Genomic DNA, 17871 nt, shown 5'->3' with positions numbered 1-17871 from the left:
ATTGGACAAGTTTCTGGAGGAAAAATCCATTATGGGGTACAAGCCATGACGTGTATGCGCAACCTCCTGATTTTAGAAATGGGTTATGTCAGAATGCCAGATGCAAGGGAGGGCAGCAGGATGAGGTCTCTTGTTATCTGGTGTGCTCCCTGGGGCATTTGGTGGGCCGCTGTGAGACACAGGAAGCTGGACTAGATGGGCCTATGGCCTGATCCAGTGGGGCTGTTCTTATGTTCTTATGACACCAGGACAGGGGCACATGCCATGAGGGGGGCAAACAGAGTAGACACGCACATGGAGACACTGCTCGGCACAGAAGCCAACAAGTAAAGAGAGTGAGACAAATCACCAACCTAGGAGCGCAAAGCAGTGAGGAAGCGTGAAGGCCTGTCTGGGCAGAGCATGTGGCCGAGGGGGAAAGAGAACGAGACCACATTAAGGCAATTGGAATGGGTGCTTCCCCCACCACTTCAGCCTCATTGCGTAGCACCTGAAACCCGCAACACTTGGGATCAAATGACAACGTAGACACAACAGAGGACAGCATTTTTCTGGTTTTCACCTCACAATAGAGCGGGGAGGGGCAGGGAAGAGAAAAACAGAGCTCAGTTACCATTTTTCCCCCAGAAATCCCCACAGAATGACACTACATCATAATGCATCATTGCACTATTGAGGGAGGGCTTGGGGGGGGGGCTGAAACGGTGGCCACTAGATGTGGCAGTGGGAAAAGGGGAGCTGGGGGCAGTTCCCCCTCCATTCAAATGCAAGTCAAAGGTTGCTACGAATTTCCAGCCCAGCCTGTAAAAACCACACACCCTCCATCAGGCTCTTCAAAATTCCTTAGGCGTCCCCCTGCCATTCAGGCTGGATATATAGTTTTAGGCGACGTCTTGGGGGTGACTCACTGCCTACGCCATCTCACTTCTGGAGAGATGAGCCACTTGCGCCTTTAAACAGGACACTCAGGTGTGAGGAGCAGGTCTCCGCAACTCTCGGTGCACAGACTATGGGTTCTTCTTTGCAATACCCGAAGCCACCCTCAAGCTCAGCAAGCACAGGAATTGTGAAGTAAGGACCTGTGGGGCATTTCACATCCCTCCGTTCTGCCACACACGCAGACATACAAAGCTATGTATGCTTCTAATAAATCAGACCAGGTATTTGCCTGCACTGACTGGCAGCAGCCTCCACATGGGCCTTTCCAGAATCTCCTAACTTCTCACCAGGGACGGCACCAAGGACCTCCCCCCATGCTAAGCCTGTGCTCCACCACAGAGATACGGCTCCCCAACATCACTGCCTCTTACCCCAATTCAGGTCCAGGGAGGGCTCTAGGTCAGGCCTTACCTCCAATGGGAGCAGCAAAGCAGCAGCCAACACCCACAGCACAAGCAGCGGCAAGCATCTCAATGTTGCGAGATTCATTCTGCAAAACACGTTGGGGGAGGAGCAAAAGACATGAAGGAACATGAGAATAGCTCTGCTGGATCAGGTCCAAGGGGCCTGTCTAGTCCAACCTCCCCATTCCACACAGATTCTACAGCCTGAAGGGCTTAAGCAGGAGGAAAAGACAGGTTTTCCTGCTATTATTCCTCTGGCACTCAGAGACATAATCTACAGCCACTTGGGAGATCCACACATGGGGTGAGAGAGCAACGGCAGAGCGCTGCAAGAAGGCAGAACAGCTACGTATACAGTTAGTAATGATGGGGTGCCCCACCCTTGGACAATTCAGCACGAGGCCAGTTAGGTGAATTTGAAGCATGGGTACTGGACATCCTGGTTTAAAACCAGATTCACTCTGAATTGGTTGTTCTGCAACCCAAGAGTATCTTTCTGAAGTCCTTCCTACTCCATCCTCCCTCCCTGAGTAGCTCCCTTGCTGTCCCTTTCCTAAATTTCACAAGGAGAGGGACAATGACAAGTCTCAGGACTTGTGCCACAAGGGGGGCCACAAGCACCTGTGGAAGCACCTGCTGGCCGTGTACATGGTTTCCCAAGCTATTGGCCTGCCTTTGCCAAACACAGGCAGGGTACTCCTTACTGAAAATCTCTTTATGTCTGTACCTCCCCACCCACCATGAAAGCTGATATTTGTTGGAAGGTGAATTCCAAGCCACCAATGAATTTAGGGCCCAAAATCAGCATCTTGGGATCAAACTAGCCTGTCGAAAGCAGAAGAGAACCAGGAGTGGCTCTTTAAAGCACCTACCTAAATAGCCATGGGGGGGGGGGGAAGGTAGGCTGGCATGAGAGTACAGTGCATTGGGAAGGGGAATTTCATGCTTTCCTTTTCTACCATTTTTGTGCCTAAAATCTCCTCCCCTCAAGTGGCAATTTGTAGAAAGTAAATTGTGCCCACTCAAAGCCACCGCTACAGGCTAAGGAGAACTGGTGTAATAATAATAATAATAATAATAATAATAATAATAATACAGGTATTTATATACCGCCTTTCTTGGTCATCAGATTTCTCCTCAGACTTTATTCAAGGTGGTTTACAAAGGCAGGCTGTTCTAAATCCCCAAAGGGATTTTTACAATTGAAGAAAGGTTCTGTCTTTCAAGAACCACAACATTTCTATGGCCGTGTTCGCCGACGGGGACTAAGGCTGTGAGAGAATGACTTGCTTGGGGTCATCTGATGGGCAGACACTGTGAGTCGGGCCTTCCAGCTTGTTACTCCATGCTCCTATCCACTATGCTACCCTAGATCGCCCCCCTGCACTTGCTGCCTACCCAACCCTTTGGTCTGTAGTTCCCCCACCTAGCTCCTCACCTCATAGATGCCACCAAAGAGAGAGAGGAACTTGCTGAGAAGAGAGGCACACATGCTGGCTATGTGGACAAACGGTCCCTGGGTGAAAAAGAGAGGCAGAAGTTAGCAAGATGGGGACCACCTTCCCCCAGAAATCAAGAGAAGCAATGAGTGCAAAGGGGGTGGGAGAATGCCCCACCCCAGAGCACCCCATCCAACACCCAGAGCTCTTCTCGCCCATAAGTTCTCTGATTCGCTAATCTAGCTCCCAATTCAGTTGACTGAGCTGCTGGCCTCCTCACCTCTTTGCCCAAAGGCATCCCACTGCCGAGGGCGCAAGTCAGGCCAATCACCTTAGCCACAAAGGTCTTGAGGGTGAGATATTCCTTCAGCACTACGCCCCGCAAAATGGTCTTCATTTCAGGGATGCCAGAGCCTAGGAAGGACGGGAAGAAGCGAGAGATCCAGAAGAGGAACGATGCTTATTCAGGTGAACTTTCCTCTCACAAAAGATAGGTGCCAATTTCAGAGTTCTCCTTTCAATGCAAAGAGGTGATGGGATTCAAGAGTGGATATGCAGTACTCTGCATGGAAAAATACTCAGATTATGTCTTCTGTAGTGCGTTTTGTTGCACCACAGGAACATAATATCTGCAGAAGGCATAGGTAGGGCTATTGCTACTATGAAACAGAACAAGGAGTGGTGCAGGACATTGATGCCCTGTCCCTTTGGACTAGTAGAAGCCCCATTCCATCCTATTTCAGCTCCGGAGCGGTAAGCAGTCACTGCCTATGTGCTTTCAAATAGACAGTGGCTTTTTGAGTTCCCAAGATTCGCAGGGTACTGAAGGTTGTGCTCAGTTCTAATTTCTGTGATGAAATGGTGGCATTTTAGAATACACCCAGCCCCAAATCGTATCACTTGGACAAAAGGAGAAAAGGGTCAAATGCCCATCACTCAGGTGCCCCACACACTCTACTGGAGTTGTTCAGTTCACACAGAAAGGAAGATTCATTAGGGGGACTCTCTGGATCCAAAAAGGAGAAGCCTATTAGGGAGGAGAAGCCTTTCCCCAAGCAGACCATTCTTGGCATGAAGTGCAAGAGAGGGTCTTGGCATGCTGCGGTTGTTTTCATGAGCCCCATCAAAAACACAGAATTCCCCAAGGGGACTCACCCACAGCCTGTGGAGCCAAGATCTGGGTGAAGCCAGCGGAGAATGTGATGAGCACAACAGGATAGGTGACCCACGCCATGTACTGCAGGAAGATGTTGGCATCTAGGCCCCCGTACATCCATTGCTGGGCTGCACAAAAACATGGATATAGGTGTGCAAGAGATATTTTCAGTGAGTAGCCACTTGTTGCTTCTGCTGTCCAGACAACTGTTCAACTATGCCCGGGGAGGGGAGGGGGGGGAAGAGATGGCAGAATTGCCGGTTGGCTGGGAATGAAAAATATAGCATGTCTTGTGCTGAAAAAATGTGCTAGTTCCTCGATTGACACATGCAAGACTCCTGGCAGGCAGCAAGTGAGTCACACTTTGCAGGGATTAGTTTTCAAACTGTCACAGAACAAAAGAAGATGGTTTGACAGGCATGGCTCATTCTCACCCCCTGAAGCAGTCCTTTCCAAAGGAAGCAGGCCCAACAAGAAGAAAACAAACAAACAGCAGCAACATCTATCCATGGAAGAGGGATGGACTTGCCATTTCAAGTCTCGTCACACACAGGAACCTGTGTATTTTTCTGCCCTTATTTTCCCCAATATATTTCTGTTTACGATCTTTTCTCTCTCCAGGCAGTGTATCTACAACTCCTTAAAAATCTTAAGCACAGGAAATACTCACTTACTCTCTAAGGACCCATTTTCCTCAGCAAAAATAATACCCTGTGGATAGCTGTCTTGGTTTCCAAGGGTTCCTGCTCCATAGGTAGAGGTGGAGTTGTGTGGGTCCGCAAAGCTACCTGCTCCAGCTCAGAGCCCTTGCACTAACCCACTAACCTGCCCTTGCACTCCACCACACACAACCACCTTACCTTGCAGACAGGTTGCGATGGTGAAGTCCATGGCCCAGCTCACCAGAGCCATCAGCAGCCCAAGTAGGATGAGGAAGATCCAGTCCTCGCCTACCTTGGAAATGAGGAACTTCTGGCAGCGCACAGTGCAAACTGTGGGGACAGAGAAGGGGACACATTCATGATAGGAAATCAGGGGTATAAGAGCTTATGAAGCCCAAGAGGGAGAACTGTGGAGAAGAACATTGCCATGCGGATTCTTCTTTCTAGCAAACTAGAAAATTTGAACATGACAACAAGAAATGCCGGAGTATCTTAGGTCCACCTTTCAGAGCGCGATACCATAGTCTTTCGAGACTGAAGGTTGCCAATACTAATACAATACCAATACTAAGGTCTACTCAGAAGTACTATTGTGTTCAATGGGACTTACTCCCAGGAAAGTGAGGTTAGGATTGCAGCCTTAATGTCTTAAGACACACCAGAGTACCATAGACACAAAAAGATTGTGCTTCTCTTCCTTCTAGGTCAGGGTTGTCAAGCTCCCTGCACTTTGAGAATCAGATCAGATTCAGTACCTTTATTGGCATACAGTTAAAAAAAGAAAAGACATTAAGAACTTCCATACATAAAAGCTAGAAACAACCAATTAAAAATTCATTTACTATAAGCGTACCAGGCTACAATTAATGCCTATGAACCAAAAGCTTCAGAAAGTAGGGGCACGCTTCAAATTGGACGCCACAATTTGTGAAATAAATGTAGCTACCTGGAACATGATATCAGGGTCAGTGGTGGCTAGTAAAAATTGCAATATGACAGAATCCTCAGGAGGGGAATTAAAATAAGACTGAAGAGCTAGACATTTCCTCCTGGCCTCGTTATGAAGCGGACAATAAAAAAGAAGGTGGTCTACGGCCATACTACCCTGAACGCGGCCGATCGCGTCTGATCTCGGAAGCTAAGCAGGGTCAGGCCTGGTTAGTACTTGGATGGGAGACCACCTGGGAATACCGGGTGCTGTAGGCTTTGAGAATCCTATTCACTTGGTGAGAAGCCCCAGTGTGTCTGCTGTGAAACCCCTAGCAGGGGGTGTTGTAGAGGATTCTGAGGCCTTTCTATCCTATTCCAGAGCTGCTTCACCACACCACTGCTCCACAGCCTGCAAGCTGAGAGAATGCCTAACTCAGACTGTGCAGAAATCCAACATGGTGGACAAGCCAGGTTTTGAGGTATCTTGGAGCACATTAGTGATAATCTCATTGCGGGGCCTGAAGGTTCCTAGGAGCACTGGCTGAAAATGACTCTTCATAGCTTCATGCAGGCACACTGAAAGAAATGATTCTAGTATGGCTCAAAACGCCCATGACTACAGCACTTATAAAACAAAATGTGTAGGAAAAGTCAGTTACAATTATGCCTAACTAACAGCTGGTGACCCAAGAGGAGAAAACAGCTGCCCAAGGCCCCACAACAATGTATTGGACTTATCTGACTTGACACCAAGCCTGCCAAATCCTGGTCTCCCTTGCTAAGCACTGGCTCCAAAAAGCAAACCAGGCCTTCACCGCTTGCACTTTAAGCCACCACTGCACCCAGTGGCAAAGCTAGAAGAGGTCAAAGCACTAAGTTTTGCAGGGAGCCCCACTGCAGTGTGCAAGTGGCCTCTCTCCCACCCCTTCAAAGCCATTCCAGGCGGTGAAAGCAAAATAGAGGCGTTCACCTCTGTTTTGCCCACACCGCCTGGAATGGCTTCGAAGAGGAGGAAGAGGGGCCGCTCGCACACCGCGGTGAGGCTCCCTGCAAAGCTTAGTGCTTTGCACCCCCTCTAGCTACACCACTGTCTGCACCCACAGTCCAAAGCAGGGTGACAACAGGTTCAAAGTTTGCACATAAAGTTGCACTTCCAGAACTCTGGATCACATGTTGAGGATTAAGAGTGCAGGATGTGGGTGCATTCAGGTTGACATGCCTTGTGCCCAGTCGCATTTGTCATGGCTACAAGCACACCCGTTCTGCTACGCACGGAGAAATTCACAACTGTCTATTGAGTTTTCCTATGTGTACAAACTGCATACACACTGTGAAACACATGTTGGGACTTTTCAGACAGACAGGGCAGTGTTTCTCAAGGGCAGGTTAGTGGGTTGGGACCCAGTAGGCGGGTCGCGAGCCAATTTCAGGTGGATACCAATTCATTTCAATATTTTAATATACCAGATTTGATGCCACCATGGTATGTGACTGAATTTGAGGAAATGTCACAGATCTGTACTTTTAACAGGTTACTATGAAGAAGCTTTAAAGAATGATAGCAAATGAGACTCCTGGGCAAGTGTGGGTAGGATTGCAGCCTAGGATCGCTAAAAATTTCCTGCCTGATGATGTCACTTCCGGTCATGACATCACTTCCTGTGGGCCTGACAGATTCTCATTCTAAAAAGTGGATCCCAGTTTTAAAGGAGTGAGAACCACTGAGACAGGGAATGCTGAACAGTGCAGCTATATCTTCAGGTTGTAGGCTGTTGACAGTTATGAAAACTCTCCAAACATAATTGGCTCCCTTTCCCTTTTTGTTCACTTGCTGATCACTTTAGAAGGCAACAAAATCATGGTGATAAATTGATATTTTTGGAAGTTTCTGTGAAACTAAATTGTCTCAATTGGACTGATGATGTCTATTCACAATGAAGGAGGAATGCTTGCCTCAGCAGAGGCAGTTTGCGTGGGAAACGCATAAATGAGATTGAATGAGGAGCTGAACGTTGACGTACTTTAAAGCCACAAATAAAGCTTTCGGTCAGTTCAAAGCATGCACCCCAAGGTTAGGGAAACAGTTCCAGTCCAGGTGTGACATGCTCCATGATGTAAACTTGTTACAAACCCTTGGCATAAACCCATAATCCCACAAACTGGCGTCCATTGTACAAGCGACGCTTGCTTGCATAAGGAGACATTTAAATTGGAGCATTTAAAATGCCATTTTCACTTTCAGGTTGAACCGCAAAGCTATTCCTCTAGGAAGGCCATTTACAACCAGCAGAGATGTGGTTGAGTAGCTCCCTCCAGTGGAGATTTAATATCTGTTCCAAATGCATGTTGTGGCTGCCCCTTGTTGCTTTGTTATAGAAATTATCTTTAATAAGGAAGTGGAGTCAGAGGTGTTAGCATTAAAACACAGTTTCTTCCAAGACAATGCAAATTACAGTCATCACACTGATGGACTCTCAGCTCACCAATGTAACCAGAACAGCTGCTTGACCCATTCACAGTACAAGGTCGGTAAATCTGAATTTGACATTTCCCTGGGTGCAAGTGCCCCCCCCCCACACTTCTTGCTTATTTTCTGCTGAACAAAACAGGAGTTCTGCAATGCAGTACATGATGTGATCTTTTTAGTTGTAAAGTTGGCACAACTTTTAAGCAGCCCCATGAAGCAGCTCCAGAATTTGGATTTGTTTGGGGGTGGGGGAAGATCTCCAAACTTTTGCACTCAGTTACAATGCTCACTGGGTAGCCTTGGGAGAGTGGCCATCTCTCTCCCACTCTAACCTACCTCCACAAGGTTGTTGGGAAGATAAGAGATATGAGCCGTCAAGCAGTCTGTACTTTCAACTGCTGCGTTGTTTCCATAAAAGATGACGAAAAAGTACCAGCAGATTAAAAAAATCAGCAACACTGCCAAGCATCTGTTCACTTGTACCACTATAGCTCCATCAGCGACATTTCATCTCAGAATGGAGCTGAGCTAACCCAGGGAGCACCGGAACAATAAAAACACAAAAAGGACATTTTTGCTGAGTCTTCAAGTCGTGATTGTGAGGGAGTTTCCAGGCACAAGCCGGCTTGCTTGTTTGACACATGGTGGAACAGCTGCAGGTGCAAGGCCAGGGCACCCCTGCTTGCGCCAAAGCCCTCTTGCCCACATTGCCTGTGGCCAGAGGAGGGGCCAGCCTTAGGCTTCAGCTTTGTAAGGGCGGTCCGCTGTCTCCCATCCCACCACCCTGTTGCTGTGTTAGCCACAGGCAGCCAGCAGCTGGGCCCGGAGGGAGGCAGCACTGGGCAGACCCATGCGGAGTTAGGAAAACATGCCGTCACGCTACAGAAACACTGCTTTGCGCATCAGTCAACAGAACCCGGCAACTTGTGCGGGTGGGAAGATCGCAGCCACGCTTGGGGCTATGCAGGGACACAGCAGAGGTTGGAGCAACTCCGCTGCCCCAGGGAGCGAGCGACATTTAACCAGAGAATTTGCCTCGACAACAATGCGAGCCACACTCTCGGAGGTTGCTAAGGGAACTATTTTAAGGTCCTGGGAACAGCCAGGTCCCAAGAACAACAGTGGGAGGCCTTTGGGCAGGGAACTGAACCCTCTGGAAAAAAAAAGAGAGAGCCTGGGCTATCCAGGAGGCCGGGGATTTTAGAACTCAAAATAACTACAGGTTGATGATCTTCCATCATCCAGTCTCCCATTTAACACTGAGGCACAAAAGCAAAGAACTGGCAGTTTCCAGATTGTCCTTTTCTCCAAGCCGACTCAAGCATGCACAAAACACAGAAACACGCTGCCCTTCGTGAACAAGGCAGGGGAGGGATTGTGTGCTTAAACAGCAGGGCAAGGAAAAGGTTGGGCTAGAATCGCCCATCAAAGTATAAGCAAATGGTTGGCAACCTTCAGTCTCGAAAGACTATGGTATAAGCCTACAGCACCCGGTATTCCCAGACGGTCTCCCATCCAAGTACTAACCAGGCCTGACCCTGCTTAGCTTCCAAGATCAGACGAGATTGGGCATGTGCAGGGTAACAGTTGCTGCAAGAGAAGGCACAACTAAGATGCTCGCCCCTCTGGTTACATTTGTGCCTTGTATAGCTCGTCCCCTACACATGCACACACGCGGTTCCCATCAAGCACAAATCCTTGCACGTTGTGGTATTTCTGCATATGACACGCAGTTTCTCTTACATGCATCCCATTTTGCAGTTGGGTCCTCAGTTCCTATGTCTGTACATCAAGTTCCCTACTTGTGTGCAGGGATGCACGCTTTGCAAGGATCTTAGCCACTCCCAGAAAAAGCCTGAGACAACCGTTTTGGAGCAAAAGGAGGGAGAGGAAAGCTAGAGGCAAAGACTTGGACACAGGCTGAGCGGAGATATAAACTCTGGACTTTGCTGCAAGTCTAAAGGTTGTTTTGCATATTACAAAATACCCCCCCCCCACAAAAGCACTTCCTGTGGCATGCAACATATAAGAGTGAACTTGAAGCAGGACTCTCCCAGGCGCTGAAGCTGAGTGAAAGGCCTCATACAACTCAATATTCCTCAGCGCAATAGTCTTGTGAGGTACGTTACGTGGATAAGAATGGGTTATAGCACCCACACTCCACCCTTCTTTCCAAGAAGAAAGGGGAAGGTGCAATGGTGATCAGCTCAGCAGAGCCAGGAGTTGGCACAGTGAAGGCAAAACTGTAGGTCAGCCAGGTGAGGTAGTGGCCAGGGGCCCATGCCCATCTGGCCAGGAAGACCCCTAAACCCGCAGTAGCAGTGGTAGGGGCAGTGCCCACTGCACCATTAGGGAGTGGAGGAGGGGGTCAACATCTCTCAGTCTAACCTACCTTACAGGGTTGTTGTGAGGATAAAAAGGAGGGGAGAAGAGAACAAAGTATGCCATCCTAGGATTCTGGGAGGAAGGAAGGGATAGAAGTGGAAACAACAGACAGATATAACAAATGAATGTCTGCATTTCTGTGCAGCTAATTATGAAGCTGAATGTAGAGCTACATGGGACGTCCTAAGCCACATATGCTCAAATAAATGTGCATACACTCACTATGAATGACTACATGTACATTGGATGCACTCCAATTCCTATATGCATGTGTTTTCCATATAGGAACTATACACCATTTTGCACTGTGGACTACATTGCCATGCCAGTGTTTTGTTTTTTAAAAAAATATGGACACATACATCAGGAAGTCAGTCTTTGCATATTGGGACTCAAGGAAGTCTAATGTTTCTACGTTACAAAATGTACACATTATGAACACTATGGTAGAATTCATACACAACCCTGCCTGGCAGCTGGTTTTCAACTAAGCCATGTCCCAGCTGGGCAAGGATGGGGTTGGGTGTGAAGCTGGGGGGCAGCCAGAGGGCCTTTGGGGTCCACTTGCCAAGCCCTGGCCCTCCACCGACTTGTTTGCTATGTAGATAACGAAGAGAACCGGGATCAGTGCTGTTGGTTGCTGGCTGAGACCCAGGCGTCGACTGGAAGGGGGAATTCACTGTTAGCCCCTGAAGCCCTCTGACCCTGTGGTGGTTTCTCTCCTCCCTGTATGTCTGCCCAGCAGCTACGGAAATGAGGAGAGGTAGAAGCAGCCTCTACTAGACTCCCCCCCCCTCTAGAAGAGGCCCAGGAGAAGAGTGGACAGTGCCAAAAGCAGCAAGGAGGAAGACATGGACCCCCTGAGGGCATCTTGCCCAAAGGCCCTCCCCCAAAACCCTGAGCTGATCTCACAATGAGCCTAAGAATTGGGCCCACAAGGCTTGAGCAAAAAGTCTATAGCTGAAAACTGGAAACTCTCGTTGTTCAGCCCTACTAATAGCCCAGCAAAGATAACTTTTTCATGCATCATGGATTTCCTCTCTCTAAGCCACACACTCTCAGAGCAAAATTGCACATCCCAGCTTGATAGCACTCCTGATCGTCTCCTACCTAGGTAGCAAGCAACCCCAGCAGAGACTTCCCACAGGTAAGTGGGCCACTGCTTATGACACCATATGGTTTGGATATTTTCCCTGAACTAGATGGTCTTCTGATTCCTTCTCTCCCCAGGACGCTAAAAAATTTCCTTTGAGAGGGAAAAGTCTGCTTCTGCCCCACTTGATTTACTAACCTATAACTCCCCTGGGGGCTGGGGATAAGAATAGGCCCTCAGTTTGGCTGTACTTGTCGTAAGAGGCAACTAAACAGCCACCGGGTAGATGGGGCTCGTCAGCCTGGGAAGGCAGCTCATCTGAGAGAAGGAAAACTCTGATCCAAAACCTCCACTGCCTTGTGGCTACATCCAGTTAAGGAAAAGGCTTCAGGAGTCAACCTCGAGGCAAAATCAGGAGCCGGAGTCCCTGAGGCAGTTCACGGCTGAACACAGTCACGTTCTGGCAACTCCTGCGATGCTGCTGGAACCAACCATATTGGCTTCTGCCTTTCCATTGGACCATTTCAGTGACGTGGAGAGGGGGGATTTGCTGCATGGGAAACAGTCTATCCTCCATATCTATTTTACCCAGGCTTCGCATACTGGAGAGGACACTGTTCCAGAGCCACCATTCAGAGCGCGATACCATAGTCTTCCGAGACTAAAGGATGCCAACAAACTTGTTTTACTAACCTGGGCCAAGGCAGAGCCAGGTTATGCCTAAATAGGCAAGTATGAGAAATGGAATGGGTGGGATGAATAAGCCCCCCATCCCAGGAACGCACACCTTACAGACAGATCAGAGGAGCAGACAAGGTGAACGCTCTCTGACATCGTGTTCTGAGCATGCAATAAAGGGCAGTGAGAAACCATATTCTCCACTCTCGGAGTGCTTGCATTCCTGATTTATGCCAACAATTTAACCAGAGGCCTTGTGCTGGTCAGGCCAAGGTCATGAATAAGCTGCTTATTGTCAAGAGGATGCTGGGAGTCCTCTCTCCAAAAGACAGAGAAAGGAGAAATATCAGAAAGGGCAGAGGCAGGACGGACTGTGGCCGATTGCACACAAGTACCTGTGCAAGGAAAACCAAGTGCAAGTTACAACATCTTAGCTGAAAGAAAAGGAGCACATGCAAGGGTGGAGGTCTGACACACGGTTCACAGTGAGTGACATGTGAAACAATCTGTATGAAAGATGACGTGGTCATGCGAAACAGAACCTGAAGGAAAAGTTTCACAATGGTTCTTTAAAAAAGTATGCACACACATGCATGTGTGAGAGTGTAGGTGACAGCTTGCAAGTAAGACAGACAGACAGACAGACAGATCAAGGAATGAGAGCTTGCCCCATGATGAAACTTTGTGCTTTTTGTTCAGCACTGAGATTCTTAAGTGGGGGCAATGGAGAATGAACTGGGAAAGGCAGGAACTTCTCCCCTTAGGACACTGCTAAGGTGAACATGTGGAATCAGCGCATGAGTGGCATGGCCTGTATTGGCCAGATGTGATTTTGGTAAAACTGTGTTAGGTTCAACATGCCTGGACAAGACGGCTGCAACTGAAGAGTGCATTCCAAGCCCTTCCAAATCTAAACAGGCCCTGTTTTGCACACAAAGTTATGAATAAAGATAAAGCATACATGTAAAAACATCAAAAAGCAAAAGATGTATCTGCATTTAACAGAAACTACAGCACTACAGTGACTCTCATTTTCCAAGTGAACAAGAATTGTTGAGCGTGCAATTACACTGAACTCTGGATTGTGTGTGTCAAGCTGGACCGGTGGCCCCTGAGGCAACTCCACCGCCTATATCTAGGAGTTGGAATGTATAAAGCTTAATCTCCACACCCGCCCCACCTCCACAGATAGCAGGTTCCTTACTTCGACAACGTGCACAGCGACTCTGGTCATATTCCAAAAGCTCCGGCAGGTGCAGACGCTCCTTTGGGGAGGGCTTCCACCGCTCCTGCTGTAGTCGAATGCGAGCAGCTTCGTCCTTGGCAAAGGCTCCCAGGTCCTGCGTGTAGTGGCCATACATCTGGCGAGGAACCAAAAAGCAGAAGGTCAAGAGCGTTGCAGGAGGGATCGGGGACCACAGGTCAATTCAACACCACGTGGGGACAGGGAAGGAGCATCTTCCTGCCTCTGGGACCAAGTGTTAAGACCCCATTGACAGACGGGGCCTTCCCCCATAGAACATGACAAATCTGAACAAACTGGTCCAGCAGTAGTGGGGGGATACCTGTACATATGGGCAGAAGACGCAGAGCAGAGAGCCATGTTTCCCAACTTGGAAACTTGCCCTCCGCCCCATCTCAGATTGTAACGAAGCAAGCCGAGGTTTCTCTCCAACATAGGAAATGCATTCGACACCTGTTCAAAGATGTTATGCTACGAACAAGAGCAGACCAAAGGTTCTCCTGGCCCAGTATCCAGCGTCTCATATACCTCCTGGAAACCCAGAGCAGGGCATGAAGACAACAGCACTCCCTGGTTGTCCCCCAACTTCCAGCAACTGGCCTTTCCTTCATGAATGTATCTACATATTAGTCTTTTGAAACTGTCTAACTTAGTGGCCCTCATCACACCCTGTGGCAGTGAATACCCTAAGCTGGCTGTGAGTTGTGTGAAGGAGTCCATTCTTTGCCTGTCCTGGCTGTTATTTAGAGCTCTGGCACGAAACAGGTCCCCACATTAAGCCCCAGTGCCAGTGGTTCATTTCTAAAACAAGAAATACTAGAACTCCTGCCTCCAAGTAACACCTGCTCTGACTACATCTCCAGTCTACTAACCCCAGGTATGCAATGCTGTCACTACCGGCCCATAACATGTACTCTGCGCAGGCTCAGAGGCACTCACCTTCAGCACATCACATGTTCCAGGGTACAACCCTGGCACTGAAAATAAACTTGAAGGCCAAGTGTTGGCTCAAATGAAGACCTGGCCAGCAAACAGGAAGGTAAGCCTTTGTGGCTTCTTTGGAAATAAGGCTCCATGTGTTATTGGCATCTTATTGTTGGTGCTCTGCAAGGGTGCTCATCTCTGAGCTATACACATCCCCTACATGTCACCCTTAACTGCTCTTTGCTAGCCCAGCTTGTAAGCTCAGTGGGGTAGAGACCATACACCCAAAACCACAAAGAAACCTCTCTTCTGCAGACTTGGTCTACTCTTCCGAGACCCAGTGCTGACAGACAAGGGACAGGAGCTCTCCCCAAGCAAAAGGGATGATGATGATGACCACCTCAGAGACTCCCCTGGGGTAGAGAATACTGAGGGAGGGTGAGGTCAGATCAGGTCTTTATTTCAAACTAGGCTCAGACCCAGAATCATTTTCCAGCACTAAGACTCAACCAGGAAACAAGGGAAGCAACACTACACATGCCACTGGGCATGCGCAGAGTGCACCATGCAACACTACCAAATAAGCATAGCCCACTACCCCACAGCTGACATTGGGGCAAGGCCTAAAGCCAGAAGGAATAACTTTTACTCATTCCAGAGAAGAAAGTCAAAACAATACAGTTTTCCATATATATCCTAGCAAAGAATGACAATAAGCCGAACTCCAGAGATGGGACTGTCTTGCAGGCTTTCTTGGAACTCCTACAAGATGATTGATGCTTCTGGATGCAGTGACTTTCTGCCTCACCATTTCTGTTGGAATGATCTAGCTTTGCCTCTGCCAGTAGGGATGCCAACACACATTCCCAACCCCTCCCTGCAAAAACATCACCACCAGTTTTCTTTTTGCCCCCGTTTTGTTTGTGCAAAAGCTAGAAATTATTATTATTAAACAGAATTTGATGAAACAGAAATGAATTTTAAATCGTTTTTAAAAGGTCAGATCCCCATTCTCATGGAGTGAGCATACATGTTTGAAGTGCGTCACCTCTCATGTGTACACTAAGGAGCTGAGCTCAGGCCCAGCAGGTCATCATACGTGCCACTGAAGAGCGCATGGGTTTGCTTCCCCCCCCCCAAGCTCTGCTGACCATATAAAGTTACTAAATACTGGGTTAACATTGGTTCAGCTGGATCAGTATTGCCCATGTGGCCCAGCAGAGGCTGGCCAGGATTCCAGAGCAGGGTCTGTACAGCCGAGCTCGCAGTGCAGAGACTGAATCTGGGATCTTCTGCCGCAAAGCAGGGGCTGTGCCACTCCCCCACAGACGAGCGGCAACAGAGCAACACGACACAGCAATGGCAGCCACAGGGAGGGCAACTGCACCTCATCATCACTGGCATCCTTCAGTCTCGGGAGACTATGGCATTGCGCTCTGAACCTGCACCTATTATTGCGACTGCGCCTATTTCCCTGTGAACAGCAACAGCACATAGCACCGGCCACAGACCACAGAAAACGTTAGCTGTCAACTCTGCTCCTTCAAGGGTCTGCTCCATTGCCTCCCTCCCCTCCGTCACTGAAGTCTTCTAGTTACTCTCCACTTCAGGCCCACTACTTCACATCTTGCCGTGGTGGCAGCTGTAGTAACCCCGTGGGTACACGGTGGGCAAAAGGAGAAGGAGGCTGCCCACACATGCAGCCCCTGAGAAGCTCAGAAGGGCAGGACAGAGTCTACGAGGTTGAGAGGGGCCCAATTCATTCTACAATTTTCAGAAAATTGAACGCTTAAATCAAACGCAAAAGACCCCCTGCTACTTGCCGGCCACTCCAGTCCTTTTCTGCTCGTTACTGGGACCGAGTCAGATGACAGGCACATTCCTTGTATCCTTCCTTTCCAGACGTTTTCTCAGCAGTCATGGGGTGGAGGGGAGCAACATGGCATTGGAGGAGGGGGTTGAGCCTTTTCCCCAAGCACCATCTTCCCTATGGGACATCGCGAAAGTGGAACCGCTGGTTTCTTTCCACAGAAATGGGTCCAGTACTGCCCTTGTGTTATCCCTGATTGCTCTAAGTAAAAGGGCACTTACTCTGCTGAAAAATCAGAACCCAAAGAACCCTGAGGCAGTCAGCTCTCCCCCTTGCCTTGTCCTACACCCCCCTCCCCCACAAGCTTGCCTCTCCCCAGATTTCCCATTCCCTAGTGGAAGCTGACCCAGCCTTTCAATCAGGGGCACAAGTTTGGGTCAAGGCAAAGCAAACACAGAGTCTCTGCCCTGTTTGAGGAGACACAGCAGGCCCAGCCAGAACAATGTCAGGCAGATAAGAAGCCACCAGGCCGATCAATGGCAATTGTTCCCCAGTGCAATGCTTCTCCCAGCACTGATGCCAGGAAATGGGACTCTTAGCTGGGACTGGCTGACACTGCCCAAGGGTGCCGCCCAGCCTACCCGACGTCACCAGCGGCCACACAAGCCCGTGCGATGCAGCCGGGTCAGATCGGGCCACGCTGGGTGCTGGTGTGGCATAATGGTTAAGAGGGCAAGGCAGGGCATTCCTGTTTTGGCCACTGGTTCATCTAGTGGTCTCAGAGAAGTGTCTGAGCCTCAGTCCCTCTGACCCCCCCCCCCCGCAATATAGGGAAAAATACTATCAGCCTACCTTGAAGTGCTGTTGCAGGGGTTATTGAAAGAACATACACAATGTGTGGAAAATGGGCAATATGAATACAAAGTACACTAAGGGCCCAATCCTAACTCCTGCCAGCCCACAGCACAAGGTGCCACTGAAGAAGCAGACATTGCATACTATGGGGACTATGATGAGACAGCCCAGGAGAGGCAAGTAAAGCTTCTTCTTACTTGCCCCCCCCCCCCATAGACAGCCTGGCTTCCAATTTCACTGGCAAAAGTCCAAGAGGACTCAGGGTGGGAAGAGGGGGATAGGATCTCAGCATGCATGATTGCCATCAAGATCCTCCCCCTCCCACCCCTAAACCTCCTCTTGCCTGGGCCACGGCCCACCCCGAAACCCCTTGCTGCTGACCCACCTGCTTTTGTGAGGCACTCGGGATCTGCGTTTCGCCATTTGCATCAGCAGCTCCAAAGTGCACAACAGCTTCCCCACGTGGGGATTACAGTGGCAGATCACTATCCAAAGCCCTGGATAGGTTTGGGCTGTGAACCCACTGCTCACAGAGAGGTTTGGTTCTGAAGGTCTGTTTGTAACTTGAAATCGACCTAGGTCAGAACAGCTGCTCCTTGCCGGCCCAGCACTACTGAGCCTGCAAGAATGTGCCAATGCAGCCCTCCTTAAGTTGTACAAATCGATGGTAAGGCCACACCTGGAGTATTGTGTCCAGTTCTGGTCTCCACATCTCAAAAAAGACATAATGGAAATGGAAAAGGTGCAAAAGAGAGCGACTGATTACGGGGCTGGGGCACTTTCCTTATGAGGAAAGGCTACGGCGTTTGGGCCTCTTCAGCCTAGAAAAGAGACGCCTGAGGGGGAACATGACTGAGACATACAAAATTATGCACGGGAAGGAGAG

General features: G+C 49.1%; 1 protein-coding gene, 1 non-coding gene and 1 pseudogene across 4 annotated transcripts in view; 1 reads left to right on the top strand and 2 right to left on the bottom strand.

Annotated features, from left to right (window-relative positions):
* Window positions 1–13514, bottom strand: part of CLCN2 (chloride voltage-gated channel 2) — a 39785-nt gene extending 26271 nt beyond the window's left edge. For all 3 annotated transcript variants that reach the window (XM_066619770.1, XM_066619773.1, XM_066619771.1), the window contains exons 1-6: window positions 13358–13514; window positions 4799–4930; window positions 3938–4066; window positions 3063–3196; window positions 2782–2859; window positions 1351–1429 (exon numbers count right to left, since the gene is read on the bottom strand). In XM_066619770.1, coding sequence (XP_066475867.1) covers window positions 1351–1429; window positions 2782–2859; window positions 3063–3196; window positions 3938–4066; window positions 4799–4930; window positions 13358–13514 — 709 coding nt within the window. The remainder of the gene's footprint in view (window positions 1–1350; window positions 1430–2781; window positions 2860–3062; window positions 3197–3937; window positions 4067–4798; window positions 4931–13357) is intronic.
* On the top strand, window positions 5688–5806 carry LOC136646992 (5S ribosomal RNA). Its single transcript, XR_010794228.1, has one exon. It is a non-coding gene; the product is annotated as a 5S ribosomal RNA (ribosomal RNA).
* Window positions 9476–9595, bottom strand: LOC136646426 (5S ribosomal RNA; annotated as a pseudogene).
* Window positions 13515–17871: the final 4357 nt, after the last annotated feature.

Source organism: Tiliqua scincoides, chromosome 3 (genome assembly GCF_035046505.1).
Source record: "Tiliqua scincoides isolate rTilSci1 chromosome 3, rTilSci1.hap2, whole genome shotgun sequence".
NCBI lineage: Eukaryota > Metazoa > Chordata > Lepidosauria > Squamata > Scincidae > Tiliqua > Tiliqua scincoides.
This window is presented reverse-complemented; position numbering and strand designations above follow the sequence as displayed.